This window comes from Macaca mulatta, chromosome 13 (assembly GCF_049350105.2).
Source record: "Macaca mulatta isolate MMU2019108-1 chromosome 13, T2T-MMU8v2.0, whole genome shotgun sequence".
In the NCBI taxonomy this organism is placed as follows: domain Eukaryota; kingdom Metazoa; phylum Chordata; class Mammalia; order Primates; family Cercopithecidae; genus Macaca; species Macaca mulatta.
In genome coordinates, this window is record NC_133418.1 from 53,297,877 (window position 1) to 53,315,794 (window position 17,918).

At 52.3% G+C, this 17,918-nt stretch overlaps 1 protein-coding gene and 1 long non-coding RNA gene across 28 annotated transcripts in view; one reads left to right on the top strand and one right to left on the bottom strand.

Moving 5' to 3' along the window:
* DYSF (dysferlin) overlaps nt 1-16,830 on the bottom strand; it is a 232,292-nt gene extending 215,462 nt beyond the window's left edge. For 13 of the 27 annotated variants that reach the window (XM_028832409.2, XM_028832404.2, XM_028832406.2 and 10 more), the window contains exon 1: nt 16,300-16,830. In XM_028832409.2, coding sequence (XP_028688242.2) covers nt 16,300-16,387 — 88 coding nt within the window. In that variant the 5' untranslated portion in view covers nt 16,388-16,830. Of the gene's footprint in view, nt 1-3,517; nt 4,083-16,299 lie in introns of those variants that run through there. The other 14 variants (XM_028832401.2, XM_028832393.2, XM_028832391.2 and 11 more) reach the window with 2 other exon arrangements.
* Nucleotides 16,219-17,060, top strand: LOC106993006 (uncharacterized). Its single transcript, XR_001439171.3, has 2 exons — nt 16,219-16,392; nt 16,682-17,060. It is a non-coding gene; the product is annotated as an uncharacterized LOC106993006 (long non-coding RNA).
* Nucleotides 17,061-17,918: the final 858 nt, after the last annotated feature.

Consider the following 17,918-nt stretch of genomic DNA (forward strand, 5'->3'; position numbering starts at 1 on the left):
GAGAGTCCGGGGCCTTCAGCCCACTTTCCCTACACAGGTGAGTGAAGAGTGTTCCCTGAGGATAGGAATCCACCTCCAACTAGTTCTATAAGATCTCCCGACTCCTGCCCAAAATCTAGAGACCCCCAGGAGATAGAGAAGAGGAGGTGGGAGGGGGAGGCTGGAGGAGGAGACGCCCTGACAGGACTGACAGGATGAGGGAGAGGGAAGCGTCAGTAATGACTTCTGGGTTCCGGGCTGATGACACAGGGCAGAAATTCACCAAGTGGGGACACAGCAGATCCAGCCTTCAAGGAAATAAGATGTTTCAGCTTTAAAGCAGCAGGGATCTGGTTTTGTTCTTGCATGCATCCAAGCACCTAGAACAACAGCACCAGGCACATAGTAGGTACTCAGTAAATGTTTGTTCAATGAACTAAATGCATGAATAGAGGGATATAAATAATCACATTACGGAATGGAAAATGGGCAGGGCAGAAAAGAAGTACAGACGATTAAATACTATAGGAAATTAAGCTGCTCGTTCACACAATCAGTCAAAAATATCTACCACGGCCAAGTTACTCATGGTATTTTTAGTTAATGAATTAATTAATATAAAAACAAAAGAATGAGCAGTATTCATTAGTAGCCTCTACTATTAATAGAGGTCCTTAGATGGGGAAGCCAAAAAATTGCCCTCAGAGTCCAGCCTCCCAGAGCTCATAGTCTATTTTGGGAGGCAGGTCCTGAAATTACATCCGAGACAGGGAACAACTGCAAGGAAAGTGCGGCCAGCCCAGCCCCATACATTTCAGGCCGCCTGTAGGAGCCAAACACACAGTGCAGGCTGGCTTCTCTGCAAGCGGGCCACTGTCCCATCTGTGCCATGAGAAGGTTGGGCTCAGTGCTTCTCAACCCTGATGCACATCCAAAACACCTGAAAATTTGTCAGAGACAACACCTATGCCTGGGGCCCCACCGCAAGGGATTTGGCTTCAGAAAAGGCAGGCAGGGAGGTTGGCGGTGGTCTTTGGTAAAGCTCCCACACACAATGTTGACGTGCAGCCAGAGTTGAGTCCCCCCAGCCTACAATGCTTTGTAAGTTCAGAACTTACAAAGCATTGTAGTTCAGTGTGTACTTACAATGCTTTGTAAGTTCATTCACACAATCAGTCAAAAATATCTACCGCTAATGGTTTCCCTCCTTAGGCATCAACTCAGCCCCAAACTCCATCGTGAATGCTCCCACCAGGGGGAGCACAGTAATTTCACCTGCCACCACATCTCAGACCCATTTTTCCCAAGATGCGGTTCCAAAATAACCTGCATTGGGTATTTGTTATATGCTGATTCTTAGGTCACCTTCCAGACCTGCTGCATCAGAACGTCTTCAGCTGGGGACTCTGGAATCTGTTTCTCAAACACATTCTACAAGTGATCCTCAAGAACAGTCAAGTGAGTGGACCATGTCCCAGACTGAGTGAAGCTCCCAGGCACACCTGGAGGATGGCTAGAGGCTGGGCTAGAAAGGGCACAAACACTGGACAGCACCTACTTGTGCTCAGCACTGGGACAAACCAATGAACAAATAGGACAGGTCACTGCTCTCAAGGCACCCTGATGCCCTAAGCATGGAGCTGAGCACAGGCCAGTGGGGGCGAGGGGGCGAGCATCCCTAGCAAGGTGCTGCTGCTTGTCATCCAGAGAGGAGAGACTCATGACAGCCAGGGGAATCCTGGGTGTCCTCCTGGAGAAGATGGCATTGCCCTGGGCTTTGAAACACAAATAGACTTGAAACAGCTGGAGATGTTACATTCTATTATATGGTATTTCTGTTTTCCGAGATCATCAGTACAAATAAATAGTAAGGCATTACAAAGAAGGAATACAGTGATCTGGGTGAGATAGCAACTGCACGTGTTCGGGGTACTTGGGCCAGGGCAATAGTAAAGAGGGGCTTCAAGGGATTTGGTCATCTTCCCGACTCAAGGACAGTGCCCACTCCAAGCGCTGGTAGCTCCCTGCCGTGACCACTGACCTGAACACATTTAACTTCCCTGGGTTTCAATTTCCTTATTTGCAGAATGGAGACATCGGTAGCCACCACAGGACTGTTACAAGACAAGGGAAAGAGCTGTGAGCAGACCCAAAGAGTGTTAGAGCATCCAGAGCCATATACCAATATGTGCCCTGCTCAGTGTCCTTAGGGAATTTATTTTCCAGCCAATCGTGACCCCGCAATTTCTGCACAGCAAAGCCTTAGGCAGCATCTGATGGACAGCGGAGAATGAAGGACTTTGTCTTGAAGTTGCTCTTGCATAGTGAACTCCCAGGCATGTCACCGATCAATGAAAATAGTGAAATTTTCTTCAACATTTCAAATCACACTTTTCAAAAGAGGAATACATATAACTTGTCCCACAGCAAAGAATAAAAGCTACATATAGATCTCCCTTTGCCAAATCGTGTCTTTCAGCTATCATTATTTTGGGGGTGCTTGGAGATATGATTCAGATCACGGGTCAGACTTAAAAGAGCTCCCTTGGTGCCTCCACTGAAGGAGGCTTATGAGAACACCAGCCACTCTTCCCTCTTCATTTGACCATCTTTTCTGATACATGGATTTTTATTATTCTTATTTTTATTATTGATTCCACAAAGCTACAGGGTATGGCTCCTGGCTAAGTGGAAATCCTCTCTCCTCTCCTTATTTATCTTTCTCTGCAGAACTGGGGTCCTGACTCACAGCTATTGTTCCATCTCTTAATTTTGACAGATCCTTCCTCTTCCCTTTCCCCTCCTGAGACACCCGCTCCCGTGGGAATCTGTCTTGGAGGGGCTGGGGGAGGGGGTTCAGGACGCCTGGTGAGAAGCGGAGTGTGTGTGTGATTTCTCTGCTGCCCCACACAGACATACCTGTATCTACTCTAAGCACTACATGTAGGGGCTTAGCTTCTTGAATTTAGAGAAAATATCCTTGACATTCCTCAAAATTCCTTGTATCAAGGCCATTTCCATACTATTCTGTTCCTTTTCCTACTGATTAAGATGGGGCAGATTCAATATAGCCAATGTTGGATAAAGATGGGTGAATGAAAGAATGAATGAATGAATGAACGAATGAATGAAAAAAGACAACTTTCAAAGCACATCATCTACACGCCCCGTTTTTCAGTGGCCCTGATTCCTCTCTACCTTCTGAACCCATCTTCCAACTTACCCTTATCCCCACTACCCAGTAAAAGCTCGGATTTTATTTCCTCTGGGTATCAGTCTCAGAAAAGTGATAACCGCTGACCTACGGCACTTTCGCTTTTCCAATTTTTCAAAGCCCTGTGGCATTTATTGTGCTCTGCTCATTTCTCCTCATCACCCCCCTGCAGAAGTTGGGACTGGGATTTCTGTCCCTGCCGACAAAGGGAGAAACTGTGGCCTGGACTAGGGTTAGCTCCCGAGCAGGGGCTGCAGACCCGCCAGTGAGCGCCGGGAGTCGGGTAGCACCCGAGCGTGGGCGCGGCGGCCACGGGGCTCTCACCTCGGAAAGTCAGGCTTGCGACAGGGTCGCTGCGCCGGTCCTTCTTCGCACTGGGGAGGTTGCTGGCCCTCACCAGCAGGCAGCACAGCATGGCTGGGCAGCCCCGGCGGCGCACAGGCGCGCAGTCGGGGCGGGAGCGGGAGCACCGGGCCCGAACACCCACCCAGCAAGCGCCGGGCTCCCAGGCAGCCGCGCCAAGAGAGCTGTAGCCTTCGCTGCTCCTCCGCGGAGAAGTGGCCAATGCCTGGGAGAGGCTGCAGGGAGGACACCGGACACCCACTGGGCGGACCCTCCCCTCCGGCCCCTACCCAGATCCGCCCTGTCCGCGGCGGGCGGGGAGGGACAGGGGTCAGACGGGAGCCTGTGGGGGCGCTGGTCCCTAGCTCCGCGGGTCCCAGCTCCCGGCCAGGAACCAGGCGCAGCTGACGCGGGCGCGCAGCTCGGCCTCCGAGAGCGCACAAGGCGCCGTGGGGCCTGCTCCGCGGGAGCCTCCGGTGACCAAGGCTCCACACCAGCCAGGGCGCCCGGGCCGGGTGCGCACTGGTGCCGACTTGGCCCCCGCCCTGTGCGCTCGGCGAAGGGGTGAAAAGGAGGCAGGAGTGCAGGCGGAAGGAGCGGGCAATCAGAAGCGGGGACGAGAGTGTGTCTTCGGGGAAACCAAGTCCGAGGGCGCGCTGAAGGGGGAGTGTGCGGAGTGTGCCGTGCACCCGGAGCCCCCGGCCTCCCTGCCTCTCGCCTCTCTCCACCCGCCCCATGATCTGCGCCCAGGAGCCCGTCCTCTCCCCTCTGCAGGCTGCCGGGGCGGCCGTTTGGGTTTACTGGGACCCCCGGGACGGGAGAGACTCCGAGGTTCGAGTCCCCGCCAACCCGCCTCGGAGCCTTCTCCTCGGCTGTGTCGAGTCACTCATCTCTGGAGGCAGAGATCTGTATTCAAATCATACTGAGTTCCCTGGAGAACCAGGGTCCAGCTGCGGCCCATTCTGTCCCCTGCAAGTCCCCCATCCTCAACAATCTCTACACTCCCTAGTCTCCACAGTGGGAAAGCTGCTCAAGGTGTAAGCCTTGAACGGTGATAGTCGCTTCACTTATTATGCCTGGTTCCTTTCCAGCCTATGAACTTCTTAACACAGGGGCCCTGGCTTTGCGCTTCTATCCCCCAGCACTCCAGCACCTAGCCCCGGTCAGGGCACTGTCCATCTTCCCACCTCCCAAGTCCTCGCTAACCAACCTGCTCACTCAACCTAAATGCACTGCTGCGCAAAATCTCAACTCCCTTTCCCCTCTCTTATTTTGAGGGATACATCATTCTCACAGGGCTAAGCCATAACCCTGGCGAATCCAACTCAGCCTGCCCCCAACCATTGATGTGTTGGAGAGTAACACAGCCGGCCTCAGGGGTGTCTTTTGTAGTCATGACCCCTAACTCAAGCGAGCCCTCACTGCTGGGGGCAATCATACTATACATCTTGCCTCCCTCTCTCCCAGATGCCCCTAGAATACCCCCTCGCCCAACCCCACTCTCAGTTTGCTTCCTCTTTACGGAGCAGAGAACTTCCTTAGGCCCCCAGGCTCCTTCTGATGCCCTCGGCATCTGTGCCCAAATCCTGTGAGTTCTCTCCTGTTCTTACGAATGAATCACCCGTACTCCCCACTGAGAACAACTGGGCACATGGACATAGACCCCATCCCCTCTCTCCCATTCAGTGGTGAGTCTGCAGTGATTCTCTTGCTCTCTTGCCTTACCAAGTTCCCCTGTTTACCAGATCATCCCATGAGCACATAAGTATGATGCTATTGCTCTCAAGAAAGCATACCCTTGACCCCACATCCCCTGCAGCTACTGGTCATTTCTCTCTTTTCACAACAATGCCCTTGGAAGGAGCTCTCCATACTTTCTGTCTCCAATCTCCCTCCTCCATTCTGTCTTGAACCCACCCAGTGACACCTTCAACCCCACCAGGTCACCAAAACTGCAAATCCCCCTCCCACTCTCCTTCAAAATATGCCCAAAATCCCACCATTTCTCACCATCTCCATTGTAACCGCCCCCAGTGGAAGCCTGTCATCCCTTGCCTGAGTCATTTAATCAACCCCATAGACTCCCTATGTGTCTCCTGCTCTGCCCTTGCCCCCACGTTCTATCCTCAATCCAATTCTCATGACCTGGTTTTACTCAAAGTCTTCCAATTTTGCTCCCATCTCACTCAGCACAAAACTCAAAGGCCTTACGTAGCCTTAAAAGCCCTGGCTGACCTCCCCAGGACCCATGCTCCTTCAAGCGTACTAGCCTTCCAGCTGTTCCCCAGACAGGCCAGACCAGCGCCTCCCCAGGGTCTCTGCCAGCTGTTCCCTCTGGCTGGCATGTCTTCCTTTCCTTCAGCTATTCACTCCAATGAGACCAACTTGGCCACACAATTGAAAACCACAACTTTCCCTCTTTCATCTCCCTTTCAGGCTTCTTCTCTAGCACCAATCACTGTGTAGCATATGTGTCTTACTGGTTTTCTGTCTTCCCCATCAGAATGTCTGCTCCAAGGATGCAAAGGTTTTGGTCTGTTTTGTCCACTGCTGTTTCCTCAGTGCCTGAAACAGCACCTGGTGCAAAGCATGGTCTCCATAAATTCTTTCTAAATGATGGACTGAAAGAATAAACATTCATCCATCACTTCTGACTTGCTGAAAATAAGTCACATCCCTGCCTTCAGGGAGCTTCTAGTTGGGGGTAGAAACCACAGAGGGTGGCAACCACATCTATAGGCACTGTGGGAAGTGCTCCCAAGAAGTGGAAGGCTGGTAAAGGACAGAGCTGGGATGAGCATGGGGGTGGGGAAAAGGAAAGAGAGGAGAGTCTGAGCCCGTTCTCATCACAGCACCTTCTCTAGCTGCTTGGACCCTCTCCCCTTCCTCCCAACTGTACCCTTCTCATCTCCCCTCAAGATGAGGTGGACATTTGATTCCCTCAACATTCATCCAGACCCCCTTCCCTCCTAGCAGAACCTGACTGCTCAGTTACGTAGCCCCAGCTCCAGGATGGATCCCACTCTATCTGAGCACATTTCTCGGCAATGGCTATCGGTCTAGCAAGAGACCTGTGTCCTAAGTCGTTCCCCTGGAGAGACAGATTTATATGCCATGAATACAGAAGCCCAACTCCCTCTCCTGCTTTGTATGCATAAGGAAGCTTATAGATCCAATTGCTGACCAGTTAAGGACATAGCAGACACAATGGACAGCAGACCAGAGAGAAAAATGGAGCCTGCCTGGGTGCAGGATGATACTATGGAGTTGCTGACAGCGGCGGCCCATCTGGAATGGCCACTGCCAAGACGCAGACTGCAGTAGAGAGGCTGGCCAGTGTTGTGCACTCTGCAGAGCTGGTGGGGGCTGGGAACAGGTGGGAGCCCCACCCCCTACCAAGTTGGTGGGGTGGGAGCCCAGAGCTCCCAGGCACAGCTGCAGCTGCTTGGCTGTGGCCCCAGACCCAGGCATCCCTGCACTCTCCGGGGCCAGGAAGCTTGCAGGTTCAGAAGTGCCTTCTCCCCCTCTCTGGCCTTGCCCCACTCTAGTCACCCACTCCAGGGTGGAGGAAAGTTGTGTCCAAGCTCAGGTGCTGTTGCAACCCAGCCAGGTGTGTGCACTGACATGCCAGCCCCCTGCTGCCTCAATGCCCCCCAGACTTTGAGCACTGACAAGCTCAGGAGGGAAGTTGAGGGGCGGCTCTGTCCAGACCTGCAAGCACCCCTCTGCACGAACAGCCTAGGTGCCCTAGGCATGTTGATGGCAGTAGGAGGCAGACAGTCTCCTGGGCAGAAAGGGGTGGGTGAAACCCCACCTACAAGCCAGGGATGGCCTGAAGCCTGGGGCCTGGGCTGCCAGTTCCAGGTGGAGTCCTCAGCCCAGAGTGAGAACTTATGGTACTTTTTCCCCTGGCCCGCTCCTGGCCACCCATGGACCAATCAGCACACACTTCCTACCTTCTGAGCCCATAAAATCCCAGGACTCAGCTAGACACAGACAGATGTTGGGACTACTAGGTGCAGGAAGGAGCTACCCACTCTGGGTCAGGTCTCCTCCACTCGTCAGGAAGACCTGCCTGCAGTGAGGAGCTACCCTCTGCAGGTCTCCTGTCTGCTGAGAGCTGGACACTCATCAGAAGAACCTACTTGCAGAAAGGAACTACCCCACTTTGGGTCTCCTGAGAGCTGTTCTGTCACTCAATGAAGCTCTCTCCACCTTTCTCACCCTCCAGTTGTTTGTGTACCTCATTCTTCCTGGACACAGGAAAAGAACTCAGGACCTGGTGAATAGCAGGAATGAAATAGCTGTAACACAAACAGGGCTGAAACAACCTGTCCCCCAACCCTCCTCGCCATGTTGCAGGTGATGAGAAGGAGATAAAAGCTTCAGCCCTTCGGGGAGCCCAGACCTAGGGGTCACACGGCTATAACACCCTCTTTGGGGCTCTGCAGTTCCTGGTGCCTCCAAGCTTCTGGGCACCACCGCATTCCCCGGTAGTCACAGTGGAAGCCGCTTGCATTATGCCTGGTCCAGCTGCAGCCTCGCACAGAGCCAGCACCTGTACCAGCACCTGGAGCTGCCTGCCCCACCACAGCTGGCATGCCTGGCTGTGCGCAGTGACCGGACCCTGCACTTGCTCACACACCCCTTGCTGCTCGGTGCCTGGCTCACCCTTGGCAGGCGTGGGATTGGGGCTGGTACTGTGAGCTGAGCATAGCCTGCCAGGCTGAGTGGGTGGAACGAGCCTAGTGGGCCCAAGCAAAACTCAGGCAAAGGTGCCACCAGTACAAAGGTTTCCAGCTGGAAAAAGCAACACCCTAAGGATCCTGTGACAGAGCTGTATAATCTATGTGCCCAGAGCTCACTGGGTCTCTGGACACCAGTTAGTGAGCTGATCCCCTTAAGACTATTTATCATTTAATAAATTGATTTTCCCAAGGCTTAAACATGGGGTGTCCAGGAGGCAAACAAACCTTGCCTCTCTGCTCATTTAAGTCTATCTGAGCCAAGATGTCAGTTGCTTGCAGCCTAAATCATCTTCATCCTTACTGACACCTGTGACTTTGGTACCATCTATGTGCCCACAGCATCCAAGTGACTCCTCCAAATCTTGCCACCACCCTCTCCTGCCGGGGCCACCACAGGTGCCTCCTAGCTGGAGGCATCATCACTCTGGCTATGTCTGGCCCATTATCCACACTGCAGCCAGGTGATCTTAAAACAAATATGATTAGGTCACTCTCCTGCTAAAAGCCTCTTGGGAGGTTTATCCAAAGCCCTCCTGTGCTCTTGGGATGAAACCTAGATTCATTTCCTTGGGCCAAAGGGCAAGGCCATTCCACCTCTCGCCCTCCGAGCTCTAGCTCCAGTGCCTTGTCAGTTTCTAGAATATGCCAGGCTCCCTCTCAGCTCTGAGGTCGGCTGTCCTCTCTGCCTCCAGCTGCCTTCTTCTCTTTCTTTGCAGAACCACCTATTCATACTTCAGGCCTCAGCTTAAAGATCACCTCTCCAGGAAAGCAGTCATGATATCCCAGGGTCTAGATGGGTCCCTCTGGCAAATGACTGCACAGCAGTGCTTTTCCTTCTTAGCACACATCACAATGGTCAGGAATAACTATTAGTGTAATTACCCGTTTCGTGTCTAGCTAGACTGTGGAGGGGAGAGACGAGGGAGAGACCAAGGCTGCCTTAGTGACCCAGGTATTCCCAGCGTGTGGTACAGGACTGGCCTGGCGTTGGTATAGTGGACACTGCACATGGCTCCCGGGTGTGGGTTCTGCCCCTGGTGAGTCCAGCCAGTGGTTCTCAAAGGGGATAGTACTGCCCCCTAGAGGGATTTTTGGATATTACAAAGCCTTTTTTTCTTTTTCTTTTTTCTTTCTTTTTTTTTTTTTCTATCACAATGATTCCTGGCTTTGCTTTTTCCCCTATCATACCGCACCCTACCCCAGCTCCAATCCATCAGAGTCAGCACAGGAAATGGAAATCTGTAGTGGGTGTAACTAATATTTCCATAGGAACATTCCAAGGGACTTCTGCCTTCCCTTGGCTTGTGTACAAGGAAAAGGGTCTCCCCACATCTGTTCTGCAAACCAGAAAAGCAACCACTGGTGATCTGACCCCTGGACACTTCCTGAGGCCTCTTTCTCATCCCAGCCTCCAATTTCCTGGTCTGGCTGATGTTCACTATCCTGGACTTCTCCATAATCAGATAACCGATCCCTGCAGACTTCATACTGAGGCCTAGTAACTCAATAGGGCCTCCTCCCGAGGGGACACTATCAGGAATTAAGTTCTAATGGAAAGTGTGGCTGAGACCTGACCTCCACGCCCCAATATATGTTCTCCCCTTCATCCATAGAAATTTTCCATAGCACTTTACTTGGGTACATGGTCACCCAAATAAAAACATTTCCCAGCCTCCCTCATAGCTGAATGTAGCCAGAAGACTAACTGATGACCAACAGAATATGAGCAGAAGGGCTGTATATAACGGCCTGGATGTGTCCTTAAAGGGAAGGGGCACGCCTCCCTGGCCCCCTTTCCCCTCTGGCAGGAATATAGACAGGGGCGTGCGCCATCATGAACCACATTGTCAAAGGGAACTTCTGGGGATAACAGAGCAATGAAACAGGAGGAGCTGGGGCCCTGGACAGCCTGTGGGTCAGAGTCTTACCAGCCAGGACTGTCTACATTCAACTATTATGTGAGTGGAGAGACCATTATGCTTATACCAGTGTGTGTTAGGGCTTGTTTACAAACAGCTAGGTCTGCATCCCACCTGAGGCTTCAGGTGAGGGCAGCTCCTCGGGACCCCAGGCTACTCCAGCCCCACTGTAAAGGTGATAGGGCCGGCTTAGAAGCCATAGCCTGGAAGGAAGGGCTTGAAGGGCCTGTTTGCAAACTGAGTTTCATGCTTATTGCAGTATTTCAGGGCTGACAGAGGTAAGGGGGACGGGGACTAAAGCGCTCCCACTCACTCCATCCTGTAGTCACTGATGACAGGTGCTGCCTGATGAGCCCAAGGGAGAGGACACTGGCTGTCTTCTCTCCAGAGAGCCCAGGCCCAAGGTCTCCAGGACTGAATGAAATACTGTGTCTCAGAAGCAGTCACTGGTGTTCTTTGGGACACATCCAGCCTACAGACATGTTGTCTTTAATCAGTACAATGTTTTATAACAAAATTGTACGTTAAACATTAGAAGATTTTTCCATATACATCTGAATTTACAGCTTCTCTTGAAAAAAATCAGAGAAGGTGGCATCTGGGTCTAGATTTGCCACCTAACACTGACCATCTGGCACCTGTAAACCAGGTGTCCCCCCTCAGCTCACTCCCAGTAGGCATATATGATGTCCCCTCTGGCTTGATCTCAGTCCACCTGCCATGCTTCTGGAAGTGCGTGAGTTTGTGACCCCTGTCACTTATTTGTGGCCCTACCTTCCTGACCATTGAGGAAGGCATGCTTCTGATCCCCTCTTGCTGCTGGAGTTGGGCCAGTTCTCCTTCTCTGACCACATTCTCCTAATGTTAGCTGGTTCTTTGTGTTTCCCAAGACCTAAACATGCGGAGCCCAGGAGGCAAACAAACCTTGCCTCTCTGCTCAATGTCCTCGACCTTGAGAGGAACATTCTATATGAGTTAACAGGACTCCTTCAGGGCATATTTGCCAATGTCCAAAGGCTTCCAGAAGTATAGATCAGGCCTTCTTCCCTATCCCTTCACATTCATTTAAGAATACGTGTCCGGTGGATATCCCAATCCACCAGCTAGAATTGACAGGGGACCTGTGTGTCCAGCAAGAGGGTAGAACCCACGTGCAGTCCTGGTTCTGGCTACAGCCATGATTAGGGCCTGTCAGGGGAGAAATCCACAGTGAAATCCATAATGGAAACAGTCCTGGGCTTCTGTGCTGGGCTTCTGTCCTAGGCCACCCTTTCCTAGCGGTGTGACCTGAGGCATGTGATTGGATGTTTCAGTGTCTGTTTCTGCTTCTGTGTAATCAAGAGAACGAGGACATTTAGCAGTGGTGTTGGGAGGATTAAACAAAATACTAGCAACTCCAGCACAGCACACATCCACAATAGATGTGAATGCTCTGTCTGCTAACATCCCATGCTAGTGGACAAATCTGAAAAGAGACTAGTATGCAGGAAGTAGAGAAAGAAAGTGAGTTTGGCCTGGGGAGAGGGACTGAAGAGGTTTGTGGGCTACTGGGGTGTCACCAGAGGAATATTTGTTCCCGGAAAGAGAAAGTACCCCAGTGAGGGCCACTGCCAGCCATCAGGCAGGTGGCCAAATGCTTTCACCTCAGAAGGGACTGCTCTAGGAGGGGCAGCCAGAGGAGACAGGCCCAGTGTCCCTAGGGGCAGACAGATGGCCACCCACCACTCAGCCTGTTGTGTCCAGCCTGGCAGGACAGTGGATGGACAAACAAAGCTGAGGATAGACTTGACCAAGCAAAAAAGACATTGATGGATGTATACAATTATTTCTTAGTACATGTACAATATATGTTAATAATAATGATTATCATAATAAATTTATGTAAAATTATATGTAATAATAATTATTATAGTTAACATTTATTGCTTGCCTGGCTGTTCGAAGTGCTTTATATGGACTAACACATAAACTCTCCAGAATCATTCCTCCAAAACAGGTACAAGCTACTGTTATCAACACTTTACAGATAAGGAAACTGACACAGAACGGTTAAGTAACTTGCCCAAAGCCACACAGCTGGAAAGTGGCAGACCTGGGATCCCGAGTTCAAGATGCAGACAGTTCTTCTCTCCCTCTTGTTCAATGCTGTTATCCCACTGGACTGTGACTCAGGCTGCCAGCTAGCCGCTCTTCTGAGCCCCAGCCCAACTTTTACTTTCTCCTAGACTGGCTAAGCTTGGGATCCACAGTTACACGACCCCCTCCCTGGAAGTTCCAGAGCACCTGCCATACCCACCACAGGTTGCCCACCTCAGTGCCACGTGACCATTGCCCTGGTCTTGGCTTATCAGAATCTAAGCAGCCACCATAGCCCTGTCAGAGCTATGAGCTGGCCCGGAATGAGGGTACTGCCTGGAGGGAGCATCCTGCATCAACTGGTGACTGATTGGTCCCATCAGATATAGACAGGGTGAAGCAGAGAACAAGGGCCCCCTGAGATAAGAAAGCATCTGCAAGACTGGAACATAAGGGCTGAGGATGTCTGTGCTTGGGTGAGCGAACAGCAGTAAGGACCATGCACGTGATGTGGCAGGATGAGAGAAGTCAAAGTGCAGACTGAGGGGGGCATCAGAGTCTCAGCCAGGCCTGGATTCAAGTCCTGTCCCTCCACCTTTTCTTGCTTGTCTTTGGTAAATCCAAGCTAAAGCCAGAGGTAGATAGTAGAGTGGTTAAATCTGGGGACATTGTGGGGGCTCAGGAGCCAGATACTTAGACTCGAATCATAACCCCACCACTTGCCAGTGTATAACCTCAGGCAACTTACTTAACCTCTTCATGTCTCAGTTTTCTTATCTGTAGAACAGGAGTGATGACAGTTGCTACCACACATGCTTGCTAAGGGGATTGAGGTGTATGTGTCTACATGTAAGTGCCTGGTACAAATTATAACTGGGTCATGATGTAGCTTATATTAACGTTCTAGTTAGAACAGTATCTGCCATAAAATAACCATGGTGTCAGTTAAACAGATCTCTTTCATAGGACTGTTGGTGGGATTTTAAAGAAACACCATCGGACAATGGTATGCTTTTGTACTTAGCAAATGTCCATTCCCTCTCTTTGTGAGGAACACGCATTTGAAACCCCAGAATCCTCCATCTTTTGGTCAATTGTTTCACACTGTGCTCCTGCAGCCCTGCACTCCCCCTACTCTGACTCAGCCTCTTGCTGGGGACCCCAGGCACCGCCCTCCCTGGCTGGCTCAGGTCTGAGTGCCCTGGGTGTGGGCAGCACATGGTATGCTCTCCACAGCACTTTCTTATTCATGCGCCAAGGATGCTGAGAACAACAGAGGGCACTGATGAGGGGTTGGGGGTGGGGACGCTGTGGCCACTATGTGACCTTGGCCAGGCTCCTGCACTTCTCTGGGCCAATATCCTCGTCTTTAAGGGGGGATAATATCCCTGCCCTTTGCCTCACAAAGCTTCTGTGAGCTTGAAATGAATGTCTACGTGCACAAAGGGGCTGAAAGTGTGGCTACAGGGCATTATAATCATGTAACCAAAGGAGGGGCTTTATGGGACAACAGATGAAGAGCCTCGGAAGAGCAGACCCAGCCCAGCTGGGGAGGGAAGGCTTCCCAGACTGGTGTTTTGCTTTGAGCTGCATCCCTGAGACCAAAGTCTTCTGTGTAATCATTCACCAAGCTGACCCTGCCAGGGAGAAGGAGAGTGAGCAGGCCTGAATGTCATGGGGAAGCCAAATTTGGACATGAGTTAGGAGCTTGGCTAATGCAGGAGGTGAAATGTGCCCAGGGGCTGGGGGAGGGGAGGAACTGCATTCCCCAGGAGGGCCTGGCGGTTTCAGTGATGACTAGGGGTGGGGGCTCCAGTCAGTCTCTTCCTAGGCTCAGGGGCTCATGACGGATTGGCACAGAAAATGTACTTCCTTTTCCCAAGGTGAGCTGTGTGCTCTGGGCCCTGGAAAGGGGGAGCCTACCCCGAAGAGTCAGGCAGCAGGCAAAAGGCAGGTGGGGGTGGGGAGAGGGTCCAGCCAGGGATGTGTAAATGGGAGGATGCAGGATGGGGGGAACTGCTCCACACACAGGCCCTTGGGGCTGAAATAACAAAAGCCACACCAGCGGCACTTCCTGTACTTCTGGGGTTAGAAAGTGCCTGCCATCTATTATTCATTCTTTCCTTTCTCCAGCCAGAGGTCTGAGCCTAGCCTGGGTGAGGGACCATGAGGTAGGAGCCTGGTGTATTGAGTGTATGGGGATGCAGAGGGGGCATGTGGTCAGGGAAGGTGGAAGAAAATCTGGTTCAGGCTGAGTGGAAGCCAGAGACAAAGCCCCTGACAGCAGGGGCTGCTGCAGCTGAGTGTACACGTGTGCACCTGGGGAGGGCACCATTCACAAAGCCTACTCAGCCCCCAGGTTCGGGGGCTATAAATGGGAAAGAGGTGCTGGGGTGGGAGGAGGCTGCTTCACCCACAGAGTGCCTGTCCTCCCTCCCCTCCATTAAGGGGCTTTTTACAGTATGAATGGTGTCCCCTGGAGTTGTGCAACAGGAGCCCAGAGCCCTCAACCAGGCTACTAAACAGGGCCACTGACCTGACCTGCCCAGAGCTGAGGATGCAGAGAGGAAGCATGAAAGACTCCCATGTCCTCCCTGCTGGAAACACCTGGATAAAGCTCATTTCCAGAGGCCATGTGGGAAACTGATTGAGAGCAGGTCAAAGCAGCATGTTAGAAGAAAAAGCACAGCTGGAGTGCCGCCACCACCCCTTTGGCCCCTGCTCTTGGTGCACACTGCTTTCCAGGCCTCAGGACCATTCACCAACTCCTCCTTGAGCTCTGCTCTGGCCCAACAAATCCAGAAGCCCTGAATCTCACACCCGGGAGAGTGTACTCATGACATGACCCCCTGCACATGCTGAGCTGGACACAGGGCCTGTGCTTTCAGAGCTTCTATTCCTTGGAACATCACAGGTGTTCCAACGCTCCAGGCTGTGCATGTGCTTGGGATCATATGTGCAGATGGCATCTGTGAACAGGTGTATCCAGGAGCTTGTGGAACTGAAAGGGAATGTCTGTGCTGAATGGCCAGAAACCAACTAATGCTATGATTTCTGGAAGCCTGGGATGTAGTTAGAAGTCAGATCTCTGGGGAGAAGGGGAGTGGCAGGTAGTGGAGGCTGAGAGGAAAACCCGCAGGCTGGGTGGGAGGTTCACACTCTTTCCCCCTCGTTCTTCTCCCCCAGTATGGTTCCAAGCCCAAAGACCCAGCTGTGTAGATCCTAGCTCTGCTTGGTCCTGAAGGGGTTCCTGGAGAGCAGACAGGGCCCATCCCTCAGCTCCTGGAGGAAAAGTCAAGTCATAACTCTATGAAGGTCCTCCTGTGGGAGGTCCCAATCTGATAGGGGAGTAGCTTTCCTGCTCAAGGAGGCCTCACTCTGATGACAGAAACCAGATATGAACCCACCTCCCTCCATCTACTGGTCCGTTGGGGGCAGGGGTTGGGGGCAGAGAAAGTCTCTAAAGGTTGGTGCTGTGACAGCTGTGCCCAGCTGCTAAATTTCCCCCATCCTGTAAAAGGGTAGGGTGCCTCTGCCTCCAGTGGCTGCCAGCCTGCCAGGCCAGCCTCTGAGAGAGAGCAAAGGGCCAGGAAAGCAGCCAGGCGCAGACCAGGGCGGGAAGAGAGCTGGGTTATAAATAGGCCTGGGACCAGGCCTTCGGGGAGAAGGCGGAGAGCCCTGCAGTACAGGGCTTCGCCGCCTGCAACGCGGAAAGACCTCTTTTCAGAGATCCCGAAAAGGTGAGAGGAGAGATGCTGGTCCCACTTTCCTGGCCTACCTCAGTGCCAACCCGGGCTGAGCTTCCAGGAGAAGCACCAGTCAGGCACATCTCTCCTTCCAGCCTCAGTTTCCCTCTGAGTCGCCCTCTGCAGACCTGTGTCGTTGCAACACTCAACGTCAGTCTGGCGGGGCCAGAAAGTCTCCTGTCTCTCAGCTCCAGGTGCTCTCCAAGGTTGAGAGCTGCGGCGTCACCTCCTCTACCCAACCCCGACCCCCGGCGGCGGCGGCCGGCCCCTCCTACCTGCAAACACCGCAGAGCAGTAAGCATCGCTGATGTCGGTGTCGGGTGTGTGGACGTTCTCAGCATAGAGGATGAAGACCCTCAGCATGCCTGGTGCGTGTAGGGCCCCGTGCGCCCAGGGCGCAAAGAGGGCTCGGAAAGGTCGGGAGGGCCGAGGCCCCGCTTGTGGGTCCCCTAGCTGGAGAGGGTTGGCTGGGCGAGGTCGGCTCGGATCTCTGGCTCCTGGCTCAGAGCTGTTGCTCTTAAAGGGGAACGGGCCACCCCCGGCTGCTCCAGTGGGCTAGGCTGGGTACCCACCCACGCTGGGCTCACCACGCTTGTCAGTCGGCGTTCCGAGAACAGGGGCTTCTCCTCATCTTCCACCCCCGCCGCCCTTCCCCAGCTCCGACGAGCTGTAATCTAATGCTCCGGCTGCGGAGTCTCCCAATGACACGGCATTTTGCACCTGGCTGGGCGGCGGCCGCGATGACCCGGGGCTGGACCAGGGCTCCGGGCGCCCGGCGTAGCCCAGATCTCGCTCTTGGACAGGAGAAGGGCTCGGCTCCTCCCCCGAGCTTCCACCCCTGGCTGAGCGCTGCGCCAAGTCGGTTGCCTCCTTCCGCCTCGGGGATTGGAGCAGTCTCTCCAGAACCCAACCCAACCGCCTTTCCGTAAGAGAAGCCTGGAGCTGAGAATTTCATTGACAAGCAAGGCAGCTGTCTTAAAAACTTTGTCCCCTTTTTCTGGCTTTGAAAGCAGCACATGCCATTTTAAAACAAAAAGCATAAAGAAAGAAATCTCTGGTTCTGAAAAAAATAGTATATGAACATTTGGGTATTTGGCAGCCCAGGCTTTCTCCTCTGAATGTATATACACATGTAAACTGCAGTATTTATTATGTATCTGAGTGTAGAATGCAGTCTGTGTCCCACGTTTTCATGTAACATCTTGCATCATTCAAAAATTATTCATAAAGAATATTTTCAGTAACTATATAATTGTCTGTCATATGAATGTACTAGATTCACAAACTTTCTCTTCTTTCACATTTAGGCTCTCCCCAGATTCTATTATAATAGTGAGAAAGAGAGTTTCTTTTTAATAAAAAAATAGATATAAACTCATCTTAGCCCCCCTCCCTCGCCGCCCAGTTCTTCAGATTAGATTCTAAGGTCATAGGATATGACTTTTTTTAGGTTCTAGTACCTATTGCTAAACTGCCTTCCTGCAGATATGTAGATCCACACTCCCGGCAGCCGTGACTCACCTTCTAAAGAGGGCCAGTTGGATGGGTGTGCAGCTGTCAGCAAAACTCCCACAGCAGCCCATGGGGGCAGCAGACACACCCAGGGCAGGATGGGCTGGCCGCTGACAGGTGGCTGATTTTTCCCCATAGGGAGATACCAGAAAAGAGCAACACTCCCCAAAAAGGTCTATAATTTCAAGGTTAGGGTAGCAAACATTTCCTGTGGTCACTCAGGGTCCTTCTGTAGTGATCTATGCCTTCTTTTCTTTGCATTTAGCACAATGTATGGTGGGGAGAGGAAGAGGAAGGGGGAAGCTGAAATTCAATCATTCATTTAATGGGAATGTATCAAGTTCTAAAATAAGTCAGGCCCTGTCCTGGATGGGGGACACAG